We start from the raw sequence: 24911 nt of genomic DNA, 5'->3' as shown, positions 1-24911 counted from the left end.
CAATGCATTCAACAACATGTAGTTCAAAGTCAAAACTCACTCTGAAATACTGAACCCCCCAACTTTCCAAGTAATTTTGTATCTTACACTTGTATGAGTCTGTTAATTTTTTTAGATTTATTGTCATTTCAATCACTTCCTTCTTCCTTCCTCTTACAGATTAAAAAAAAAGCAATTAAAATTATACAGCAACCTGTTTACATACTAGACAACACAAAGGTAACAGTTTAGCAAGTAACCAGGTTCTGTCAAAGATACTATCTAAAAATAAGTAATACCAAAGAGATGCTTTCTAATCTGTTCCAAAGTTAACATAAATTCTCTTGAAGCTTGAAAAGATTAACTCATAATTCTTTACATTTAGTCAGATACAAGACTAAGCCCAGTTGTTCCATTCTAATAGCAGCTGAGTAACATAGCAGAATTGCATAGTACTTTGGTTCCCATTTTGTTAAATGGATCTGTCCTTGTCCTCAATTCAGCAAAAAATTCCTCTTTCCTCTGGAAGGATGAATGTTATAGCTCAATGACATTTCCACTTTTTAGCATCTCACAGCAACTCCGCTGTTATAACAAGCAACTAGAACATAGAATGGGTCACAGCATCTTTCACAATTTAACCCAGATTTTGAATGGTATTTGAACTTAATTTTGTGAGTGGCAACATCAGAAACATTTTTAGAAAGAAACTAAAGCCACTGATCAAAGTCTGTAGCTGTAATAAATAGCAGCTGGTACAAACCTTGTAATCCTTCAATTCCAGCTGGAGTTAGACCTGTATGTCTCACAGGCAGGTCCCCCACAGTTAGATCAGCTGCAACAAGCATGGTTTATCTAGGGATAACCAAATTCAAATGAAATTCCTCTTCATCTGTTATTTAAACTGAGACTAGAATGAACAATACACCACATAAAATGAAGGAAAAAGTTGTGGCAGATTCACTGAAATGATAGACTTGTGAATGCTCCTATCTCAACTGGATTGCTCAGAGGACAATCTAAACTCTCAAGTTTAATTTTATGCCAGTTTTAATCCATCCACAAAATACACCTTTGTTGTACAATAGCTCCAATTGTATTTAATACATGTACAATCAGCTTTCTGAAGTTCTAATTCTGTTGTCTTCAGGAATCTTTGGGCTAAGGCATCCCCAAGTGGACATAGGAAGGGGACCTGTGGGTTTTGTTTTGGTTTGTTTTTTTTTTTTTAGTTGGGAGTTTTTAAATTGTTTGTTCATTTTAAGGGAGGTAAAAGCTTAAGGCATCAACTGGTAGGTGAGTAACGCCATCTTCCACATTTTTAATGGAATTCTTTGAAACAGGTGCTAGGGGTTATGAAGTCATTCCAGTGTTGCCTGGCATTCTCTTAGTCTTCTTTCTATCACTGTCATATAAGCAATTACTTTTTAAGATAGAGACTCTCCTATGAATGATTCTCATAAATCTGAACACGATTCTATCTTGAAGCAACAGAAAGCTTAGCTACATGACATAGTGAGATTAGGAAAGTATTAATGTGAAAAAGTACTACATTTGTTTTGGTGTAATACATGAACATACTTGTTAACAACTGCTGTTTCTTTCTTGTCTTCTGGTGCAGAAAATTACATGTTGGTCACAAAGTCAAGTAATGCTGAAACAACAGTACGAGGAGAGACATGAAGTCCCCCGAAAACCATTGTTAAACTCTTTGGGTGATATAAATCCTTAGTCAACACAAAAACATCTAGGAAAGCATTAGGAAATCAACGGTGATACTACTAGAGCCTTATATCAGAGGGCAGAAGCGACACAGTATGATCAACAGACATCCCATGAAATATCTGTTAATTCGATCATAATCAAAAGTGCTGCCTAAGCTATCTCTTTCTTCCATCATAAATAAGTCTCCTTATGGCTTTGTCCTAAAGAAACAAAAGGGATTTAATGGAAATTTAGTTTCCAGCAAGTCAGCCTTGCTTTTAATCTTTTGGTTTTTTCATCACTAAAATTTATGATAAAATATTATTTCCAGACTTCACTGTTTATAAATAAACAGGAACACATTTTTCTTCCATGTGGAACAAATGTTTCCTTGTCATGACCATTGAAATGAACTGATCCCCACTTGCAGACTTGCAATATGGTTGCAGTTTCAATGCTGTCAGTGACAGAAACAGAAAATACTACTCTGTGATGCTGATGTCCACACCACGCAGCCGATGGCACAACTGGTAACCAATGACAAATACACATCAACTGGAATCCAGCTCCTCAGCATCCTCGGCTCTTTTTGCATTACTTCTAAAAAATCCTGAAAACTTTTTTGTAATTTGTTAAATTAGCTCTATCTGCAGTCATTGACTTCACTCAGGTCTAGGTTCATTATTGTGGTTACTGTTATATGTCCCTCTACCAGTATGGCTACGGCAACTGAGATCAAAGGGAAATAGAAACATTTTACCTCTAGAGAATCATCTAAATTTGGTTCACAATGGTAGCAAGGAGAAGATGCCACCATTATATGTCTTTCTAGAATGTGATTGTCCTTGCTTTCACAAATCAAAAATGACAGGGGCTTTTTTTGGGCAAGTTTCAAGAGACATCAAGAGCTAAACAAGTATTTTATCAGCACGACTCCACAATGATTGTGATCTATCAAAATCAGGCTTCAGAAACTCTAGCATAGTAACAGGCACAGACAAAAATTACTGGTTTTCACTATTTGCTACTTGCTAAAGAAACTTTGCTATGGATATGTCTACCTATTATCTTCAGTATGAGAGGAATCTACTAATTTAAAAACAGAGATAAAACAACACATGCTTGTCACTCAAATAAACAAACAAAAAACTCTTGTCAGCAGTAATCCATTACTGACTGCAACAAAACCACAGAAATACTTAAGCTATAAGCAAAATACCATAGCAGAGATGCACACAAAGCCAGTGTTTACTGGCAACATGACAAGACTTGAAGTGACAAAATAAAGCAACTTTAAATCTAAAGTGTCCTGAAAACTTAGAAGGTGAAATTTTCAAAACAAAGAGGAAGAATTGTTTCAATTCCATTACAAAGTGACAGAAATTAAGCACTCAGCTATCTTTTCTGTCCTGGGCCACAGAAAAAGAAAATAAAAAACCCAACCATATTAATTGGTTTTATTAGATACAGTGGTTTTGGATAGAAATAGTACAAACATGCCTCCTGGTTTTAAGGAGGCCAAATACAATTACAGATTTAGAATTTGGTTTGGCAACTTATTTGCCTGATTAGTTACATACCTATGTCTTTAATAATCACTAATAACCACCATTTATGCTGCTGCTTTGAGAGAGGACGCTTCAAACATCAAAGCATGTGCTACATATGCTACAGTTCCTCTTTGAATATTATCTCCGTGTCAATCACAAACACTTAAACAAAATTACTTTTCCTTGCAGTCCAGTTCCAGCGTTATTTCTAAAAGCATGAGATTTCTCCACAGCATTCCATATTACTTTTGAAAGCATTTCCAAAGCGATTACATCTGACAGAATTGTACAGCAACACTGCTACAAAAGTGATGGTACACTTAAGAGTGCAGGTTTCCTAAAAAAAAGCATAACAAAGGAAGAGAGATATAAATTTGTATTTGCATCTGGACAGATCCACATGGCATCCTCAACCTCAAAAACTTAAGACCAGGTTTTATTCCCAAGAAAGGATACCCTACAATCACTTCAGCACATACTGCTCCTCAAAAATAAGACAAAAGAACTTAATATACAAATAGAGGAATATTCTGTGTATCTCTGGGATTAACCTATAAGAACTTCAAGTTAGGTATAAGGAAGAATTTTCAATAGTTACTGAAGTTAAAGAAACTGTAACTCTGTTTTACACTTCACTACTTACAAAAGTGGTTCTGTCACCACCTGTATCTGAAAGTTTACTACAGAAAACCTGCACACGACTTTGTACTGTTATACAAGGCCAGACAGTAATGAGACTAATACTTTAGGTTCAGACTCTTATATAACTCACAGAAGTGTACTTTTGTACCAATATCATTCAAAAGTAGCAAAATTGAATGGGGATTACATGATTTTTTTAGAAGTTCTCAGCCAGTGGGGCTAGAAGGGACTTCCAGTGAAGGGATTTGTAGTGAAATCATAAAAATTACAACTTAATTGTTTCAACATGGATTTTGAATTTGAGTCTCAGACATGGCCAAGACGATCCTTTTGTTACAAAATCCTACTCCTCTGGTAGAGGGAATTTAGAAAAGGAGGTGAGAGGGACCACCCACCTATCTTAGCTTATCACAACGTTCTCCCTCTATTGAGTCCTTAAAAGATAAACGTTTGCACTTTATTGGGCTTGTAACCTAAAATAATCCCATTTATTACTTGGTAGAAATATAAACACATATCATCTTTCAAATATCATCTATTGCAGGGCTGTGTGTTTTGGGATGTGGACAGGAAAAAAAAAAAAAAGAGAAAACATGGAAGATATTAGGAGACAGGATCACAACATCCTGCTGTTGCCTGAGGGAAGGAACATCTCTCAGACCTGTAAGTCCTACTTTAACACAGAAAAATCGAAACAACCTTCAATGTATTTTACAAGCGCTTCCCAAATTTTGATTCAGCCGCGCCAGTCCCGGCGGTGACTGACAGGGCTGGAAGGGGCAGGGTCGCAGGGAAGGCAGAGTTTGCCTCACGAAGGAACGCCTACAGTGCTCCCGCCCTCGGGCACAGGGGCTCAGCTCCCGCTTCAGCCCAGCAGCCTTTCCAGGTACAAAACACAGGCCTACTTTTAACCAAACGCTGAGGCTCCCAGCCTTTTCCCATGGGTACCGAGCGAGGAGCCTCTCGAGCCTGGAACCGCCACCCTCAGCGCAGGAGCCGCCAGCCCCGCTCCTCGCCTCCCCAGCCGGGGGCCGCCCGCTCCAGGACACGGCGCCACAGCCCCGGGCAGCTCCAGCGCCCCCGTCCTCCCCGCGCCGTGCCAAGAGGAGGAGAAGCTCCCCCCGTACTCACAGCCCCCGCCAGCCCCAAGCTCCTCTCAGCGCTCCGTTAGCAACTGCCGCTGTTGCCAACCGGCCCCTTCCCCTTCCGGGCCGCCCTGGGCCTGCCGGGACTTGGAGTTCGGGGCGGGGCCGCGCACTGTCCGCGGAACCGCGGGCCGGCAGCTACAGGCGGGAGCTGCGCGGGGCGTCTGCGGTGCCTGGGGCGCTGCTCCGCTCCGGGCGGACGGCTAAGGTGGCACCATGAAGAGGAGAGCAGGAGAGCGGGAGAAAGAACTGAAGGTACCTTCCGTTTGCTTCCTGCTCCCCGCAGCCCCGAGGAGTGTGCCGTGGCTAGCCGTCTCTCCGCCGCTCGTGGGGCTGTGTGGGGCAGAGCTCACCGGAGCTCTGGTAGCTCCAGTGCTGGAGCCCCGAGCGAGGGGACTCCGAGGCCGCCGTGAAGTTCATTGTGAGACGAAGGAGCCCCGGCCCCGAGCTCGGCGCCGCGGTCACAGAGCCGGGGGTGCCGGGGCGGCAGCTCCGCACGGCCGCGTGTGCCCAGCACCGCCCCGCGCCCCCAGGGGCTCCGCCGGGGCTGCCCGGGCAGGGGGGTCTGCTTACCCTGGAGATGTCGGGTCGCCCCTGCCTTGAATGAGGGGCACCTTGTACGGCGTTAACAGGAGCTAGTGGTAAAGGCGTGTGCCATCTGGGCAAGATACTTCAATTTAAATGAGAGTTCTGTGGTATATGAAAAAAATTATGCAAGGACTATATGTTTGCTTTTGTCGAAACATCATTTCACTAAATGATGCACTGTGTAATTGCGCCTTAATTTTTAAATTTAGAAGTACTCAACACTAAGTCTGATCTAAATAAACATTTTAAAGTCTTTTATACGGCCCGAACTTTATAATGTTTCTTTTCTTGTTCATGTGTTTAGATGCAATGCTGTTACATGCTTACATTGAAGATGTTATTTCACTGTCTGTGGAAGCAAACAGGAGTGCTGAATGTTTACTGTTTCAGTGCCTTTGAAGGGCTTGTTTTACTACATTGTACAATATTTGACTTCAGCTCTTGATGGCTGTTGTACTTCTACTGATTTTGTTTACAAAATAGTAGTACTGAGAAGCAGTAAGTGACTTGTTTGAAAGCATAGTGCTGATATTAGTGGTGTTAATGAAAGGAAGGCTAATTCCATTATAAATTTAGAAAATGCCTTTGAAAATGGTGATCTCATACACCTGAACAGGGAACATGCTGGTTTTGGTATTACTATTAATTTACTATTCAGTATTAAAAGTTATTTCACAGTAGAGGCAGGGAAAAGGTCTGATGTAAGTTTGCAACTAAGTATTTTACTAGAAAAATTTAGACCCTCTTTGCACTAGTAAGTTTCATAACAACTCCTTAAGGACTACCCGGTCATTTTGTAATTAGTCTTTCTGCTATCCCAAGTTGCTGAAGGACAGCAATTTCAGTGTTACATTTGTATTCTGCCCTTTCCATATATGTCAAAACATATGCAGATATCCCATCCAGTATAAATACCTTGCAAAAAAAACCTCAACCCATACTTTTTTAGCCTGTACATTTGTGCTGTTCATCCAAGGGCCTTTGTCTTTTCAATGGGTCTTGCATGTATTGGCATTAGGAGAGTAATTGCCCTTGATAAGATAATCACTCAAGGATATGTGTGAGGGGGTAAAGGCCTGGTGCTGTGAACTACATTGGCAAAGGCGGTAGGAGGAAAGGCGCTTGAAGAGGTGTCAAGAGCAATGCATGAGAAAAGCTTGAGGTAAAGAACAAGAGTACTGCTATAGACACGACTAGATGTTGTGGGTGCACACAGGGAGAAGGATGAAAAATAACAAGAGATTCTTTCAGAGGATTTAAAAGTGTCACTACTCATAGAATGTGCCCTAGGGGGATGTAGTAAGTTGGGCACTACTTGAGAGAAGCCGAGTATATTGGAAATGAAGCAAAATGAACCTGTAGAACATCTTAGAATAATGGCTTCCAAAGGAGAAAGCAGCAGTGGGAAAAGGGGGGATATGCTAGAAGGAACATGTGTTTTTTTTTCCCCATGGAAGCATCCTCATGCTGATTATTTTCTACAGCTTAATTGGAGATGTAATCTCTGGGCTCCTGTCAGTGTTCCAAGTCACCCTTCAGTCCATAGGCTTAGCCATTCTTAGCTTATGTTGCTCACCTGAGAAATGCTGAAAACAAAGGAACAGTGTCTTTATTGTAGTAGTTCTGCCAAGACTTCCATTTAGGTACTGATTAAAATATTCTTTAGGAAACCAAATCTTAGTGAGGTTAACCCAACCTCTTCTGGAGAGTAAGATTTATGAGGCCTACTACTGAGAGGGAAGTGGTTGGGTAGAGAAGCTGGATTGGATTATGTGTCTCCTGGCAATGTCTCTTGTTTTCCAGAATTAAATCCTGAATAAAAGTTCTTGTTTTGCTATAATTGTATACAGTTAAATGCTGTCTATCAGAATCCCACTGATTGGCCTTTGCTTTGTAATTATGTAGTATGTTTCTTATATGTGATAAGCTGTTCTCTGGCTCAAATTTTCTTGTATATAGCAAGTTTTGATTTATGCTTGTATAGAGGAACATTTCTGTTCCAAGTACATGTGGTAGAAGTTCTGTAGAGTGCAGTGCTGTCAAACAGCAATTTCCACTTTGCAGATCACTCAGTTGGGTTGAGTAAGATTAAATGTGTAGAAGAAATAAAATTATTTGTGCTAGTATTTGGTATTCCAAGCCCAACAGGAGGAGGATACAAATTCATTCCTGGGAAGAGGGTTTGAAAAAAGTAGGAAAACCATAGCCAGAAGTTAACTACTCATCTGTTCTGAACACTATGTTGGGCATGCTAATGTCCTGTAGAATATTTCTCTGAGTCTTAAGTGGACAGGAAAACACAACTATTTTGAAGTTTCTAAAGACACCATTGAAGCTGTTGTAAGCCATCAGCTTCTCTGGTCTTCCCCATAGCAAATACTACTTCTGAACATAAAACCAGAGCTGTTAGAGTAGATACTGCTCATTAGCTGAAAAGGCATTTTTATGAAACAGCGTGTTGGGGGTTTGTTCATGCTTGTTTGTTTTAGCTTAGAATTCAGTTTTAATTAATACAGTTTATAATTATTTTGATTATTTTTTTCTTCACACTCTTGGTCAGAGTCACTTCTCTTTCACTGGGTGTAGAAATGTATCATGTAAAGTAAAATCAAACAAATCTCCTATTTGGTGATCTAAGTAGGCTATTTCCTCCTTTTAGACTTGGGAAGAAAGCTTTCTGCTTTTAGGATGTTTATTATCTTGATTGATATCCACAGGTGAGTTTAGTGTAAGACTTTTTGTTGTCAAGACTTACTTACTCAAAGTGGATTTTTTAAAGTAAGTTTCAGTATGACAGAGGCCAAGTTCTGGTTATTTCCTGTATATGCTTCCTCTTGCCACTCTTTGCATATTAACACCTTGTGTCATCACCATGTGAAAGAGAAGATACTCAGCTAGTCTGGAGTATTACTTTCTTTTAAAGTAAAGGTATTGCCTTGATAGGTCTTCAGAATAGACCACTAAGCCCAGTTCACAAATACCTTATGTAGCTGTTTATGCTAATTCACACTACTGTGAATACTGACTGCAGAGAATGTATTCCACAGACACTACTGTTATGTTTGTACAGCTCCCAGCACAGCTGGGACCCCAATCCAATAAAGTTATTGCTGTACAAATAATAAATGCATCAATGTGCACATATCTGAATATTCACAAGGGCTTTTACAAAGATATTCATATGCAGTGTCACATTTGTGAGACATGTTGAACAAAGTGGCAAGGAAATACAAAGCTTTAAATAACACAAAGCTTTGTATGTATTTTATTTACAAGGAGAAAAAGGGAATATACAGTGTTTCGGCTGAGATACCATTGAAAGTCTTATTTCCTGCATCATCCTCATTTTTTCTGCCTGCAAAAGAATACATCTTTACAAGGTAAATGACGTTGCTTCAGCATATTAATGCCCAGGGAAAATTAGGCAAGTATTCTCAGAGCACTTCAAAGCATGATTAAGGGTTTGATTTTAGAATTAATGCTGAAGGATGTTGCCCATACCATACAATGAAGTTTAAAAACTTTAACACTGTTGCCGTGGTTTGTTCTAGTATTACATGGATTTATTGTTTCCAGTTATTGTTCTACCTCTTAAGATAAAAAACATTATTAGAAAGACCCAAACAAAACAAATTTTTCTAATTGACAGATTAGATTATTCTAGAAGTTATATTTAGGAAAATTAATGAAACAGCTTAGATGCAGTTAAATAAGCTTCTTGTCATGTCATATTTCTGCTTAGGTAAACGGTGTGCAAGTTTTAGCAGAATCAGCAACCAATATGCCAGTAGCAATTTTTGTGGTAATCACATTATTGGACCTTCCCATTATTAATGAGACAATAATTAAGAAATAGTGTTGATAGTCACATAACACATGATTTGTATATTGGAAATGGTCAGGTAGAAGCCTTGCATATGCAGAATAAAATACAAGAAAGAGTGAGTGGCAAATGTTTCTTGCTTTTAAATTCATCACATTCCTGCTGTTTAAATTGCCTCAGCTGCTAATGCTGGAACCATTACAGTAATGGACTTGGCAAATGAAGGAGAACCAAGACATACACACTTTATTACTGGAGGGGTAATTTTCTCTTCATCTGTAATAGCAGCAGTGCCTAGTATTGATCAGACCATCAAGATACTAATCCTCTGTAAAATTACTTGTTATAACTGAAAATGTGTTAATCCAAATCAGTCTGTGTCCTGACTTTCTACTTACTATTGAATACAGACTATTAGATGGTTTATTTTTTGTGATTTAAAGCCTTTACATCGATAAGAGTCGGAGCTTCCTTTGCAAGAGCCTGTGCTTAATCTTAGCTATGGCCCAGGGTTGTCTTTTTGTTTTAACTAGAACATCACCCACTTAATTAAGAAGTGCATGTCTATCTTTCTGCTCGGAATTATATTGGTACTTTAGGCTCTGCAGATTTATTAAATGTGTTGTTTTACATTCAGTCACTTGTTTTTGCTGTAAATAAGAACAGATCTATGCTTCACGTATTGAAATCTACAAAGATCTTGGAGCTAAGGATGTGAGGAGAATGGCTGCTCGAAGCACGAATTTGGGTTTTGTGGATCGTGGCCTGGGAGGCTCGTGTGTATGGGAGTAGTGTAAGGGAAGTCTGGTGCCAGGGGTCTAAATGTCTTCAGTGTACTTTGATCCTGGTGATCCACTACATGAGACAGTCGTATGGCGAGCTGTGCATGTCCCATATCTGAATATGGGAACGCTACTTTTTCTTATTTTTTCCTTTTCTCTCTGTTTCATCTATTTTTTCATAGTCTTGTAGATTAAATGGGAAGCTCATGTCTCTTAAGTTTTATAGCCTCAGTGCAGTGGCTGTTCAGGTGCATGATACTCCATAGGACCTGGGTGTGGGACGGTTCCATGAACGCTGACCTTTTGTTAGACTCACTGCTCTGGGCTCCTGCCAAGTGACAGCTATGGATATCCTGCCAGCTCATGGTGGGCAAGGAGCATCCTAGGAGTGGGGCAACATGCCCCACTGGTCGTTTATTTTAAAGACTCTAGTAGCATTCCATGCATTTTAGAAAATTCTTGTTGTCTAAATTAGCTTTTTGCTCTGGTAAAAGAGACAGCATTTTTATCTACCTGATTATCCCCTGCTTTCTTTCTTCATTATAATTTAACTAATTCAACTTGTATCGTTTGGAGAGGCTTCACAGTTCCTAAAAGGTATTAGAGTATCAATACCTTTACAGGGATTTTGATTCCTTGTCTGACTCAGAACACTAAATTTTTCGCTCCTTTCTAAGGAAGAATATGAACACAGTATATGTTTCTTGCTAAGCCCCACTCTCCCTAGTGAACAGCCTCTTTAGTTTAGTTTTCAAGCAGTAGTCTAGAAATATGTAGAGCAAAGCATCTTGTGTAACGATGTGGAATTCACTTGTTCAGCTGAAAGCTACACTCCCAGATGTAAGGTGAACTTTAAAGTTTTCTGTTGTCTTAGTAAATTGCTACCAGACTGTTACTAAACATGAGTATGTTCTCAAACAGCAACCCTGAGACAAAAGAAACAGTCATTTACAAATCCAGTGATAGACACGAATTTCTAGAAACGTGATGATAGTTCTCTACATTATTTTTCAAATATTTCTGTAGCTTGTAGCATTCAGGAAAATTAATTTGCCCCCGGAAATTAGAGAAAGTAAATTTTGAAAATCCTTCCTGTTTTCTGTAGAAAAATAAAACTTCATGTGAATTTAATTTTGGGGTTTGCTATTTTTCTGAAGAGAAATCTTGAGGAACTTGTTAGCAGATGGTTCAGTTTCAGAAAGCTGGGTAGTCACCCAAACCCTTTAGTCTTCTGGTTCTGAACTTAGCTTATAATCTTAGAAGTTTCAGATGGAAATTTTTGAAATAAAGCTGTAGTGAAATGTCTCTCCTGGAGGTGCAGTACAGGACCTACTTTCAATTTTATTTTTCGATTTTGAAAAAATTTGGTGAATAATTATAATACTTTTTTCTTTTACATCAGTGAAGTTTCAGCTTCAGCTGACCCAGGTTAGTGAAAACTAGACAGGTCAAACAGTGATTGCCTAAAGCTTGTTTCTGTTCTCTGTGCAGTTGATGATCAAACTTATGCAGCCTTCAGCTGAACCTGGATTGGGCTCTCATGCTTCTAATACTTCATCCATTTAAATTATTTAATTACCCATAATGACCAAGGACATCTAAAATATCAAATGATCCTCTTTCCTTCAGCTGAGGCTGAAAAGCACTGTAATGTTTTACTGTATTCTGTTAGGTTCACTAGTGGAGTGCGAGACATGGTTATGAGTATTTATTGGCATTTAAAGTATGGCACAGATTAAACATATTTGAAGCCTTCTGGGTAGAAAATTTTATGCTGTAATTTCAAAACACTTGTGATTAGTTACTGGAGTCTGATTATGGGAGGAAACTCTGCTCTACCTTATTTAGCTTAGCAGTTTTTTGCCTTTGTATACATGCTACCCCAATTTCTAAAAGAATTACGTTTTTATCTCCTAGAACTTGTTCAGCTTCATTTTTCCCTTTTATCTGCTACTCTTCCCACCATTTTTATTTAAGACTGTAAAGTTACTTTAGTGTAACTGCTCTTGTCACCTTTGCCCTCAGCTAATCAAATAGTTTACCTTGAGGGAAGCATTTATCTCCCACTTTCATTATTATTATTTTCGTAGCTGTACAGATATATATTTTATGTCTCCAGAAGGGTGTAACAGTGAAACGAGGTATTGATCTGCTGTATTTGGCAATTTCTTTCCACCTTGCCATCGATATCATGTCAGCCTCTGTCTGTACTGTGGTTGACCTCACAAACAGCTCTTTATGTTCCCATTGGATTCAAATGATATACTATGCTCAAAACTAAATCAATGAATGATTATAAAGTTTTTAGTATTATTTCATAACCCTCAGGCAACTGGGCCTTCATGCAGTGAATACTTGAAAAGGTACTTGATTAAAATATGCTGTTGATTCTGTTCTAAGGTTTAAAACTGTATTGAAATCAAGCACCTTGTAATAAATTCAGGGTCTGAGTTGTGTATTTCTGTATGAATACTATAATTACTGAAAATTCTGTCTGTAATTCACCAGAGAGATTCCACTCTACACTGGCATAAGATTTTTCTTAAAATCGCCCAAATCTCATGGATATTCTGTCCTCTGAATGCAGAAATCTAATTCACTGGATCCTGCCAGTGATAAATCATGATTGTACATACCCTGTATATGCTTATGGAGGGCGGGGGAAAGGATCAAATAAAGATTTTAATCTCCAAAAAGTGAGCAGTAAGTTTAAGCAACTTCTGGGTTGGAAAACATTTCTATTACTGCCATGTAAACCAATACACTTAGGTACAATGCTCACAGTTTAACTGGTAAAATTCATGTTCAAATGCACATTTAATAAAGGGGTTGGTTTTTTTTTTTTTACTCTGATGGAAATAGGTAGGATTTTCACATGCAGTTAAAAGTCTTTAGAAGCCCAATCTTACTGATTTTGAATGTGCACTCAAGATCTGGAAAAATCTTCAGATTCTATTCTGTGTTTACATCTAGTGTAAATTATGTCAATGCAGCAGGTAATGATGCTCTTGTGCTTAAAGGAAATACTTCATTGTCTGATATCTGAATCATGTGATGGCCATCAACTGCAGTTCATAAAATACTGAACTGAGCTATGGTGCATATGTATGTATGTAATCACTGAATAAAACCAGAACAAAGTATTTTGTCTAATGATGTTAGGTAGGAGAAAGTTTTTTCGAGGCCTTCATGGTAAACAGTGCATATAAACATCAGGAAAATTACCATCTTTCTGAGTTGGAAAGCTATTTAGAGTCAGAGTCTAAGCAGACATTTCTTATAAGCTTTTGTAAAGAAAACGAGCATTTGTCAAACAAATCACTTTTGCAAGATATTTACATTAGAAAAAAAATTGTGGAAAGGTGTTCCAATGAGATTGATTTCAAGTGAAATGTTTCATTGCATATTGTGAGACCATGTGAGTGCCATACTCTGTAATACAATATAGTACCACCAGAAATTATACCAAAACTCTGATCAGTTTGAAGCTGTTTCTGTAAGCCTGGATTTTTTCTAAAATGTAGAAGAATATTTTTTTAATGCACTGCAGCTATTACGAAATTTTAAAAAATCCAGTTCTGTCTTCTATCCAAGTAGGAGCCAAAAAGTAACTTCTTACTAAATTTGTTATTTCATATAGTTGATTTGTTGAGTATAGTGCAACTGACTTGACAGGAGGTAGGATCAAAAGGCAGTTATGTTCCCACTTTCCAACCATTCCTGTGCCAATCATTTAGAATAAGATGGGTTGAATCAGTTATGTAGTTCTTTGCATCTGTGGTAATGGGGAAGGGAAACTGTTTTGGTTTGAATGTTTTACTGTGATGTTCAGTAGTCAGTTATCTGTTATGGATGTTCAATGCTCTGCTTTTTCACCTCTGGCATGTGAAATGTAAAATGTGTACCATATTGGTGGTTTGTTTCTTTTTAAACTTCATGCAGAAGGTGGTAGTTGAGAAAAACTACAGGAAGAAATGTTGGTTTGTGTAGACTTACCCCAATCTTTAAACCAGAAGATATTAAGCTTCTGCATTGTCAAGCTTGGGAGGCATCTGGTATGTGCTGTCTGTCATTTCTTGAGCCTCTGTTGCTGCTGTCCAGGAAAACAGTCCGTGATATAATCATATGGACACTATTAGTCTTGGTTCAATAGGAAGTGCTTATGGAAAGCATTTATACATAGGCAAAAATGAAATAAAAACAGATTATGAGTACAGCCAATGTTTTTATTTCACAGTCTTGTATTCCATTTTTAAAATAGTTCAAAAATATTTTACTTGCATTAGTAAAAGCTTGTATTCCTGGGTGCCTATTTTGCTTGACTATACCATGGGGAATTTTTTTAAAAAAAGCTTTGTTCGTCAGAGTTTCTCTGCATTCTTGATACTCGTATTTTCAAGTTAGATTCAATAAGCTTTTTTCTAGTATTGTTGTAAATAAGAGCTGAAACTCATACGAAATTTTCTGACCATGGGAACCGGTACTTTAGAAAACTATGATAATCACTTGACTGTTGCAAGATAGGCTTGATGAGCGTATACAGCAAAGTTCTTAGTGGTTTTATAGCTTAAACTTTTATAATGAACTGTAGATATTGATCAGCCTTCCCTGAACTCTTTTAAAAATGTCATATGTTACTGAAGTATTTCTTCACAGAAAGAGTGTTTGGGCATTGGAGGTGGTGGAGTCACTGTCCCTGGAGGTGTTTAAGAAAAGGCTGTGGCACTTAGTACCGTGGTCTAGTTGGCAAGGCGGTGTTGTGACAATGTTGATCTTTCCCCAAATTTATAATTTCTGCTTTATAATTTCTTGCCTGTGTAGAAAAGCTTTGAAATTTGTTATTCAGTACAAAAAAAGTGGAATTATAATTTTATGGTTCTGGCTTCCTGTAAGTAATTCAGTGTGATCAGGAAAGTAGATTGGCCGTTATCTGTGATTTGATAGGTATTGATAGTATGACTTGTGGAATAGAACATATAAATGTAATGTCTACCTAAAGTAGCTTGTGCTCTGTGTTGTGTGTCTGTATATGTGACAGACACATAGGTTTATGCTTTATGATCCAAACATATTCCTCATAAATAATGACAATTCCTTTTCTCTTCAGTTTGCAAAGCACAGTTTGTGATTAGGGTCTTTAATGGCATGGTATCATGACAGAAGGTGGTACAAAGCAGTAATGTCACAGGCGGGAGGATGCCAGTGACCCAGTGAAAGAAACAAGCACAATGCATGTTGATCTGTTTTGTGAGAGGGCAATTTTTGGCCCTGTAAGTGCAGGAGAGATGGACTGTTCATGAAAAGGGCATAGGGAGCTAACCCATATGATCCTTTGTCAGCCTGATTAAATTTAGTGTCAAGCGTTCATTCATATGAAAGATGAGACACATCACTGTTTATCTAATAGAAAAAAGTATTTCTATTTTTCCTGAAGTCTTTTATATGTTAATAGAGGCAAACATGACCATGATCACATAATTTAAATGTGTAAGTAAGAAATATACATCTTTACTGGCAATGGTTTAAAAGTAAGATGTATATGTTTTATGCAAAATAATGCAATTTCATTGTTAATCGTGCTGTTCAAGCCATAACTCCACACAAAACAGTGCTTTTAAACAAATGGAATGTACTGTTATTGTGCCATTTATAACAGAAATGCTTAGAATATTTAGAGACTGATGCAAAGTATTTATTTTGCATGCTTTAATGTATGCTTCTGTTGTGATATTAATATACAAATGCGGAATTAAAATTCCAGGTATTAGACCTAATTGTAAGGTGTTAGACTCTGGTTTTTAATACTGGAAGAAACACCAGTATTTAGAACAAGGATTACAACAGATGTAATGTTGGAAATATATGCATGCATACAAGAAAATGGAAGAATTTCTTGTGAAATAATTGAGCTTCTCCTAAATATTTAAAGAACGAGAGGGGAAAAAGTTTAGATGTCTCTCCCGAGACTCTTCCTACCCTGCCAAATGTGGCTTGCTTAAAAGAACTGCTGGGAGTTCTGTTTAATCTTACACTTTGCATGCATTTGTGATTTGAAATAAAAAAAAAATTTAAAAAGCCAAATTTGAGAGAGACAGTTTGAATGGCATGCTGTCAGTTTGGCTCTTTGTGAATTGGCAGTGGTCTCATTTAGGACCTTCAAATATGTGTCTGCCTGGACAGAATGAGAACATTTTGCATGTTCTTGAGAAGACAACCACTCCTTGCTGCTTCACAGTACTCAGTGGTGCATGACAGTTGCCCTTCATCGCTGTCTTCTTCGAACTTAACCTTTGACCGCCCACTTTGTTGCCGCGCAACGGTTGGAGCAGACCAAGATGTTCATGAATGACGGGCATTGGCCTGCAACGTGCTTGTCATTATTTGACTGTCAAAAGTAGCCTGCCATTGGGCTCCATCAAGGTTTGAAACCTATGTGCAGCAGTCCATATTACTTAACTTCCAAGACTGTCAACAGGACAATCGAATGTGCATAAAAAATGTGTGTTGAATATGTTTTTGATCATAATATAGGGAGATTTTTTTGTGTGTGTGCTAAATGTATTCGTATGAGTTTCACAGGGCCAAGAGGTTGATTCTGCTGCCATGGTAAAAAGTGAACTGTTGTCTCCTGTGGTCTAAGTTTCAAATAGCACAATTTAGATTTGAACAGCTCTGCCAGTTAAACTCTCAGCTTGTCTTGCGTATCCTATCAGCTTTTCAGCCAGCAGTATAAGCAGCGAGATACCAGACCAGTGGTGCCTGAGGTTGGCTGTCAAACTGGAATGTTATTTTGGATCTTGCTGTAATGTAATATCATAGAAGGAGGTCAGGCTGTGTGATTTGTAAAGCAGTTGTGCAAACTTAAAATGACTGAAATGTTTATTTCAGGTACTTTTTTTTCCATCAAAAAGCTTGACGAGAAGATAGAATTTATCATGAAAAAAACAAAGGCAATGTAAAATGGTCATTTTTCTCTCGAGTACAGAACACAGTGCATAAAAGAGCATCAAAATCCAGTATGAGGAGTCAGGCTGAAATTCACTGAGTAATAAATGCTTGACATTGAAAATATTTAACAGGCAGACATCTTTGTATCTTCTGATAATGAATCCCAAAAACATTTGGGATGAACCTTGTACTAAATTTAACAAATGGGAATTGTAACCCTGGGTTAATTGTGAATATAAACTTGGTGTGTAGGTAAATCACTTAATCTATCATATATTAACAAATACTTTGAACTGCTTCATGCTTGGAAGTGGCATATCCTACTTTAGTGGAATATTTACTATTCACTTGGGCAGCAGCTATCTGTAATTGCAATTTATTTTATTTGATTTGAAACTTGTCTATTTTCTCTCAAAATATATCAGTTCCTTCATAATTGAAATGGTATATTAAAATGACATCACAAAATATCAACTTAAGAAAACCAGAGTTTCACTAGAGCTCATTCATAATGACTTCTTTCCAAACCAGAAAAGTATCATTATCTTGCAAACTGGCTATAAAACTACTTTTTTTTTCCTTCAAGTTTCAAAACATCTTCATGCTAATTTAGTAAAAACAGTAGAATCATAGTAGTGGTTATTGGTTTGATTGCTTAGAAACAAAAAAGTATTATTTTCCTAATAGTTCTGCCCTCAGTGCATTTTCTGAACCAGATTTTATATTTTCTGCTTACAGTATCATTTGCAAGAGACCTCAGTTCAGAGGCAATGATCTAAAATATTCCATTGTGTCATGGAGATCTTTTTGGTCTTCTTGCTCTTAATCATAAATGCTGTTGCTGTTTAATAGCTCAACTCTTTGATTTTTAGTCTTTGCCAGTGCATTGACATGTGGCTACTCTGAAATTTCAGAGTATAAAATGCATGCATTCAGGTGTGTGCATACATATATGTACGCATGCATGCTATAAATGTGCACAATTCTTTGGCAAATGAAGTGGTCTGCTATTAGATGTTAAAACTATTGTCTTCTGAACTCTTTATCGTGCCCACGAAGTTGCTGTTAGTAAGTTTTGGTTTGTGTTTCCCTTTTCTGGAGTAATGTATAAGCATGCAATATGTTTTCGTGAAGAAGGACCGAATTTTGGAAGTGTGTATATATGCAAACATGCAATCATTTAAGTGCATTTAAGTAGAAAAATAAATAATGAGTATTTAAATAATGAGCCATTGTGTTTGTTGATACGGTCTCTGAAATCAGAACTCCTTTTGGTTTCCACAGTTTAAAAAAAATGCTACCAAAATTAACAGAAAAACTGACTATTTTCAAACTAAAGGAACGTTATTTTTCATTTCAGACAAATGTTGCCCCTAGTTTTACTGTACAAATCAAGGTTTAATTTGTACTGGGAGTTAACAATACTCTTTGTAGTTGTGTTACTGGGGGAGAAGAGTTTAAAATCTTCAAGCACAAACTTATTTTTTCGCTTGAAGTATGGAATACCCGTTCCTCCTCTAACCAGAGTACTGAAGAAACTGAGCATTGTTATGCAGTGTATTGCAAGTGTGTTCATATCTTTATATTTTTCCAAATGGAAGTACTTCAGTAAATTCTGTCCAGTCCATGTCAGAACTAAGAGTTTGCAATGTTTTTGCTCTTGCCCTGCAGATCTTTTTACTTTTCACTGTTTTAAAAGAATATGGAGAAACCAGTTTATTAAAATAAAATGCAGTAAAAAGTAAGTTCTTATATACATGTGGAAATGTATTAACTATCAGGAGCTGGTGTCTTTTCCCATTGCCTTAAAAGATAAAAGGAGCACTATAAAAGTGTTTGCCAACTTTCTTTAGACATTAGAATTTGAAAGTGAAAGCACAGTGAATAAAGATGACAGCAGTTAAGTGTCATTATTTTGTTTTGTGTTCTGAATTAAGAATATCCTGACTGAAAGCAAAATGTTTTAATCAAGCAAAGAAACTTCTGAAGTGGTTCTCAGAATGGCAGGAGGTGTGCATGTGCTTTTTATTTCAACTTTCAAAAGTGTTCAAAAGCCACATAAGTGTATTTGAGAGGTTAAACATCCACGATGCTCTATGGTGTTATAGGAACAAAATAAATCCTATTACCCAAAATAAAGGAGAGGTAGATACCTTACAGGAAGTGCTTTGTTGTCACCTATACACTCTGCAGTACAAATACCAGCTTGTCACAAAGGTTGAGACCTTTGTAGTGCATTCTTTTGGGGAACAAATCTGTCTTCTGGCTTTAATGTAAGAGCTGTGAAATATCTGTATTAGGTAAAATAGAGGTTAAGGTACCTTAAGGGCACTGAATTCTTATCTCTTTTTACTAGCAGTGGTGTCAACATGTACTAAAATGTGATGACCTACTCTCCTCTGATAAAAAGGAAAATGACCTGTCTACTGTGGATGGTGATAGAGTTGCCTGGGGCAGATTATATTGTCACCTTCATTAGTATTGGTGTGTAGGAAAATAAAAAAGGCCAGGATAGTTCTGCTTACCACAGAAGTATTTGACATTTCTAGCTACTGATAAAATATACTCATGGGTAGAAAGAAGAAACTGGTTTGCACTAGTTAACAAGGTTATGAAGAAAGGCAGAGATTGTTTATTGTGTGAGCCCTTGGTATTGCAGGATGTATGATACGTATCAAGAGATTCCTTCTGACCACTTCAGACACTCACAGTTCAAGTTCTGCATTTAACCCTGCTCTCCACTTGTCTGGGGCCTTTTGGGCTGGACACAAAAGGCTGATGTGTCTTGAGTCATGTCTTGAAATTCTGATGTGCCAGTGGACTGTGCAACTTAGAGAGTTTAATCATGCACTTAGTTAATACAAGTAACAATATTGTATTCTGGAAATAATTGGTGTCACATGCAAGACCTTTTCTTGGTAGCATTGCAGAGATTTCTAGTTTTGTAACAATTAATTTAGCAGTCGTTGTTAGCCATTGGCTATAGCTGTGTGTGATGAAATATATGTAACTTAGAGAGTTGATTTAAACTGTAGAGCTGGAACATCTCAAACTTTTAAATGTACTTTAAGCTTTAATTAATACTTCTGTGCAATTCTGAAAAGGAAGGTGTGCTTCCTGCTAATCAGAAACTGGAGTTAAGGATGAAGGAAAGATTTCTGTTGCACTCTTTATCAATATTTAAGAGTAGAGTGGGTTTTGGCATTCTTCATGTTTTGCAAGGTGGAGATGAAATGCAGATGTCTCTTATGTGAGTTTCTTGCATAATAATCTTGTCTTATTTTCATAAATAAATTAAAAAGGTTTTGTTGTTAGAGGTATGAGACTCCAGGGGATGGGAAATTGACTTCCTATTGCCAAACAGATACTTTTTCTAAAAACTAAAATCTATGTCCAAAATGTGCATTTTTGTGATGAGTGAAATCATAAGTGAATATTCATGAGAGAAACTGAAGATGTTTCTTTAAAAGGCATGGAAGCCTTTTTAAAAAAGCATAAACCCCATAACTTTGGTCTAGTTTTGGCTGTTAGCAAATCAAGCTTATTAATGTATTTGTAGCTTAAAGCTCTGAGTATTCATGAAGAAGGTAGAAATCTATTGGTATTGGGTTTAATGTCCATAGAAGATGGAATTTAGAAAGTCAATGTTAACTCATTTGAATCAGGTCAGTAAAGTGTGTCTTGTTAGATCCTGAAAATTCTGACATTATATTCTTCTGAAGCTTAAATAATTAACTTTGGTTTGCCTTAATAGTTTGGAAAATTTTTATAAGGCATGCGAAACAGGAGATAACTGTCAGACCATCCTGTAAAATGGCTTTAAGCAGACAATTCTTTTCAACTTGTTGAAATGGTACTTAGGCTAGGGTAATTTTGCCTCAAAAATCCAGTTTCCTTAAAGTTGGGGTGATGCTATGGTATCAAGTAGACTTGTGCTATAAAGGAGACTTGTGCTTGAAAGAATTTTGAGAATGATGAGCTGATGAATTAAATCAAGGTTATTTTAAACTATTGAAAGTATAGCAATATTTGTGGAAATATCAATTTAATTCTTGAATCTTTTGGTATGGTTATAAACTGATATCTGTATTGAAAACTAAAAGAACAGTCCCAAGAATTTGAATTTATCAATTATTGTAGAATGTTTCTGATTATATCCCAGAAGGGTAGTAGCTAGTTATAAAGTAAAAGCTTATTGCTTTACAGAACTTTCCACTTTCAATTTTTAAGTGTATATGGAATTCAATATTACACTGGCTCATATTTAACTGCCCATGATTTTACCCGAATTTGTGATTAAAGCGTATTTAGAAATTTGCATTAACAAGCCCATTTTTTAATCACCTTTTTTGTTTGTTTCATAATCAGTGAGGAACTTGTTATTGTTTTCTTGTAAATACTTCTATTCCAAGAAATTTAAGTAAAGAACAGGATATAATCCAGTTCCTACAGAAAATAAATTAGAGAATGAAGTCAGTAGTAAAGTTGGGCAGTAAGCAATGAAGGAGCAAAATAAGAACTCAGGAAAGAGGGACTTGCTGAAAGATGATAAAATACTTAGGCAGTGTGGTATTTTGGGAGGAAGATTAGATAAGCAGAAAAGTAACACAGAACTGAATGAGAGTCAATAAAAAGTGAGTTACAAAGCCAGACATCTAGTGGATTCCTGTGTAATAGTCTAGCATTTATTAGACTGAAATGTAATGAGTGACTGTTGTATACCATATATGTAAGTGAATTTACATGTGTGGTTTGCTGTTTAAGAGAGGCTGTTTGGCAATGTAGGTGCATCAAATTTTGTTAAAGGCAAGTAATTTTTCACTTGGGCATCTGCTAATTCTTTTCTCATGAGGAGTAGTGAGGGAGCGTAATTAATTGTTACTGCCGAAAAAAAATTGAAGAATTTTTAAGCATGGAATGTTAATATAGCTACAAATAATAAAAATGAAAACAAAATCCAAACAAATAGTTGTGGAGATCACATGACCTGCTCATGCATAAGTACCTGCTGGGTCTTGGCCGTTGAGTCCTTCAGAGAGGTACCTGGCTGAAACAGTCTGAACTGCTTTGAATGGATTTACTTACTCTTAGAAAATCTCCTTTGCATGTGGAATCTTCCCTACTATTGTGGCCCTGGGCCTAATCTTCTCTCCTTTCTAATTTAGTTTTGAAATTCTTTGAGAATTCCAAATTTCATCTATGTGTGCAAAATGGCAGAACTTTGCATGCATAATAAAAGCTCAGTGACTTCTTGACAGTGCCAGTGGCATGATTAATTCCCGTGCATAATATATTCAATCATCCTATGCATATGCAGTGACAATATAAGCAAAGGGGAATGAAGGATCCCTATGGATGATGTCTGGGAGAGAGCTCTTGTCTTGCTCTTGTCAAATACGTTTGTCTCTCCCCATGTCCCCACAGATTTCTTTTTCCTTGGGCTTTATGCCAATCGTAGCATCTTCCCCATCTGGTCAGTATCAGGAAGGTGGACCACACCTCAACCTCTTCCATCAGATGCTGGCAAGTTTGTGTGACTCTTGGTACAGATGTCATTTTCCTAAGGAGCCTTTACCTAATAATCCCTGGTGTTTGCCACATTGAGTCTTTTCCTGTTAATAAATTGCACTGTTTGCAGAAAATTGTGCCAGGTGTTTCACTGAAGCAATTTTGTATCAGGTGATGTAGTGCCTCATATCCCAAATATTAGGCCTTTGATTGCATTTATTCTTAGGAATGATCCAGGCTTTTCTTGGGTAACCTTACAGTGTTAATCAATTGTGTTTGTAGCATGCCACATAGTTTTTTTGTGCTTCTGCAGATAATTTCTAGGCATTATTCCATGAACAGTAGTAAAAATGTTAAGACATTAGAGGTAATTAAAAGATTTTTACTAGAATCACCAAAGCTCTCAAACTAGAAAATTACCTCAATCTCTTTTATGACATGAGCAGTTGCTCTAGCAGGCTCTAAACAGGGATTATGTGGTGCCTGTAAATGTTAACAAGAAGCCTTAGAGAACTTCTACTGACAAGCCAGTATAGCTTTATGACATGAGACTGGCAAAAATCTGTATGTCAGATTTGTGTCTACGTATGTGGAAAGGTATAATGCATTTTGCTAGCTGTAGTTTTTAGGCAGGTATGGTGATTTGATGTCATGCTGCACATATTTCTGTGTCATAGTAAACAAAATACTTGTATCTTGTTAAATTAATAAATCAAGTAGATTTTGTAGCTGTGTTTTAGTAACTGGATAAAATATAATTTAAATTCTGGCTGGTTACCAATGTTTATCAATGATGAAAAATTACAGATTAGTCTGTGTTTCTATAATCAGAACATTTACACAGTGGATATATTGTTACAGTTGTTGTTTTAGTTCTGATTATTACTCAGCCTGTCTATTGCAATTTTCTCATTTACAGCTGTTACTGAGCTCCATGTGTAATAGATGGAATTACTGTGTCTACCATTTATTTAATGAATAGCCTACAGAAACATTAGTGTTAATAATATTATCCACTTAATGTACACACCAGTTTATAATATGGATAGATGAATAATGTGTTGCACTATTTAAATTTTATTGGAATGAGATAAATAGATCTAGGGCATTTTTGTTCGTAAATGTGGTGTTGGAGTCATCTGGTCATCTTGGGGATTTAACAAAAGTCAATTCTAAGCAAAGTGATTGCAACTAGTCTGTTATTTAATATATGAATAAAATACTTTAGACTTAAAGCTCTTTTTTTTTTTTGGGGGGGGGTGGGGCATGGGGGGTTTGAACCAAGAGGAAATTTTTCTTTTTAAAATAAGTGTGAGTGTCATCTGTTCAAGTTCTTTCTTTTAAAGGGGTGTGTTCTGCTAATATGGAGAACTGGGTTGGAAAACTAACAATTTGGTTTCTTTGCTCAGTAGCAAGGAAGTGTATATGAGACACATATGTTAAACAGAACTAAACTAAATTTACCAGTTTGATAAATATGACATGCAGCTCTGATTAAATAGCAAAAATAGCAGCCTGTATAGTAAGCAAAGTCAGTCCTCATCCAACTCAGGCAGCTTCCTAGCTATTCTTGCTCTTTATCTGCTCTGTTGGCTTAGATCAATGTAGAAAGGCTTGATTTTGTTAGCCTAAGAGGAAAATATTTCCTCCCTCCTCCCCAGTTTTGGGCAATTTTGATTGTATGAAAGAGGAACTCCTTGGCCTGTTTTGTCAGACTTGGTAGGGCTTCTCTAAACTGACTCTTCAAGATACTATTTTTGAAAAAGCTGTTGTATTACAGGTAATAAGGATATACTTTGGTTTCATAAAAAAGCACTGTAAAATGGAGCAACCATCATTGAGGGGTTTTCCTTTTTTTTTTTTCTTTTGAATAGGTGCTTAAGCAAAATCTCCAGTGAATGTTAAGTAGAAGTTATGCTGTTTGAATCAGAGAAAATGAAGTTTGAGTTTCTGACAGCAGTGTTTAAGTTCTGGTATTTTCCTTGCTGTGTTGAGACAAGTTTGATAGATAAAGGTAATAATGTGTTAGACCAACTTGTAAGGTTATAAAAGTTAGACAAGGCTGAAGAAGAGCTTGTGTGTCCTAAAGCTAGACTGACCTTGCTTAATGGCTCTGGGTGGTCTGATAAGGGACATCCCTACGGCTGTTGTAGCCCAGTGTATGTTGGGTTAGTTGCCCTTACACCCCCAAAATGTTCTTTATAGCAGACAGGCTGAGCTATGCAGACCAGTGAGTCTTTGT

General features: G+C 37.2%; 1 protein-coding gene and 1 long non-coding RNA gene across 23 annotated transcripts in view; one reads left to right on the top strand and one right to left on the bottom strand.

Moving 5' to 3' along the window:
- The window catches only part of LOC116449779, a 51095-nt gene extending 46015 nt beyond the window's left edge, over window positions 1–5080 (bottom strand). For 14 of the 16 annotated variants that reach the window (XR_004242544.1, XR_004242540.1, XR_004242548.1 and 11 more), the window contains exons 1-3: window positions 5007–5080; window positions 3411–3570; window positions 743–834 (exon numbers count right to left, since the gene is read on the bottom strand). This is a non-coding gene — a long non-coding RNA (uncharacterized LOC116449779). The other 2 variants (XR_004242546.1, XR_004242550.1) reach the window with 2 other exon arrangements.
- The window catches only part of FTO (FTO alpha-ketoglutarate dependent dioxygenase), a 234821-nt gene continuing 214928 nt past the window's right edge, over window positions 5019–24911 (top strand). For 3 of the 7 annotated variants that reach the window (XM_032121610.1, XM_032121614.1, XM_032121616.1), the window contains exon 1: window positions 5023–5275. In XM_032121610.1, the coding sequence (XP_031977501.1) occupies window positions 5237–5275 (39 nt within the window). In that variant the 5' untranslated portion in view covers window positions 5023–5236. Of the gene's footprint in view, window positions 5276–24911 lie in introns of all 7 variants that reach the window. The other 4 variants (XM_032121611.1, XM_032121615.1, XM_032121613.1 and 1 more) reach the window with 3 other exon arrangements.

Source organism: Corvus moneduloides, chromosome 12 (assembly GCF_009650955.1).
Source record: "Corvus moneduloides isolate bCorMon1 chromosome 12, bCorMon1.pri, whole genome shotgun sequence".
NCBI classification, from domain to species: Eukaryota; Metazoa; Chordata; class Aves; order Passeriformes; family Corvidae; genus Corvus; species Corvus moneduloides.
Note: the sequence above shows the minus strand (reverse complement) of the source record. Positions and strands in the feature narration are given on the sequence as shown.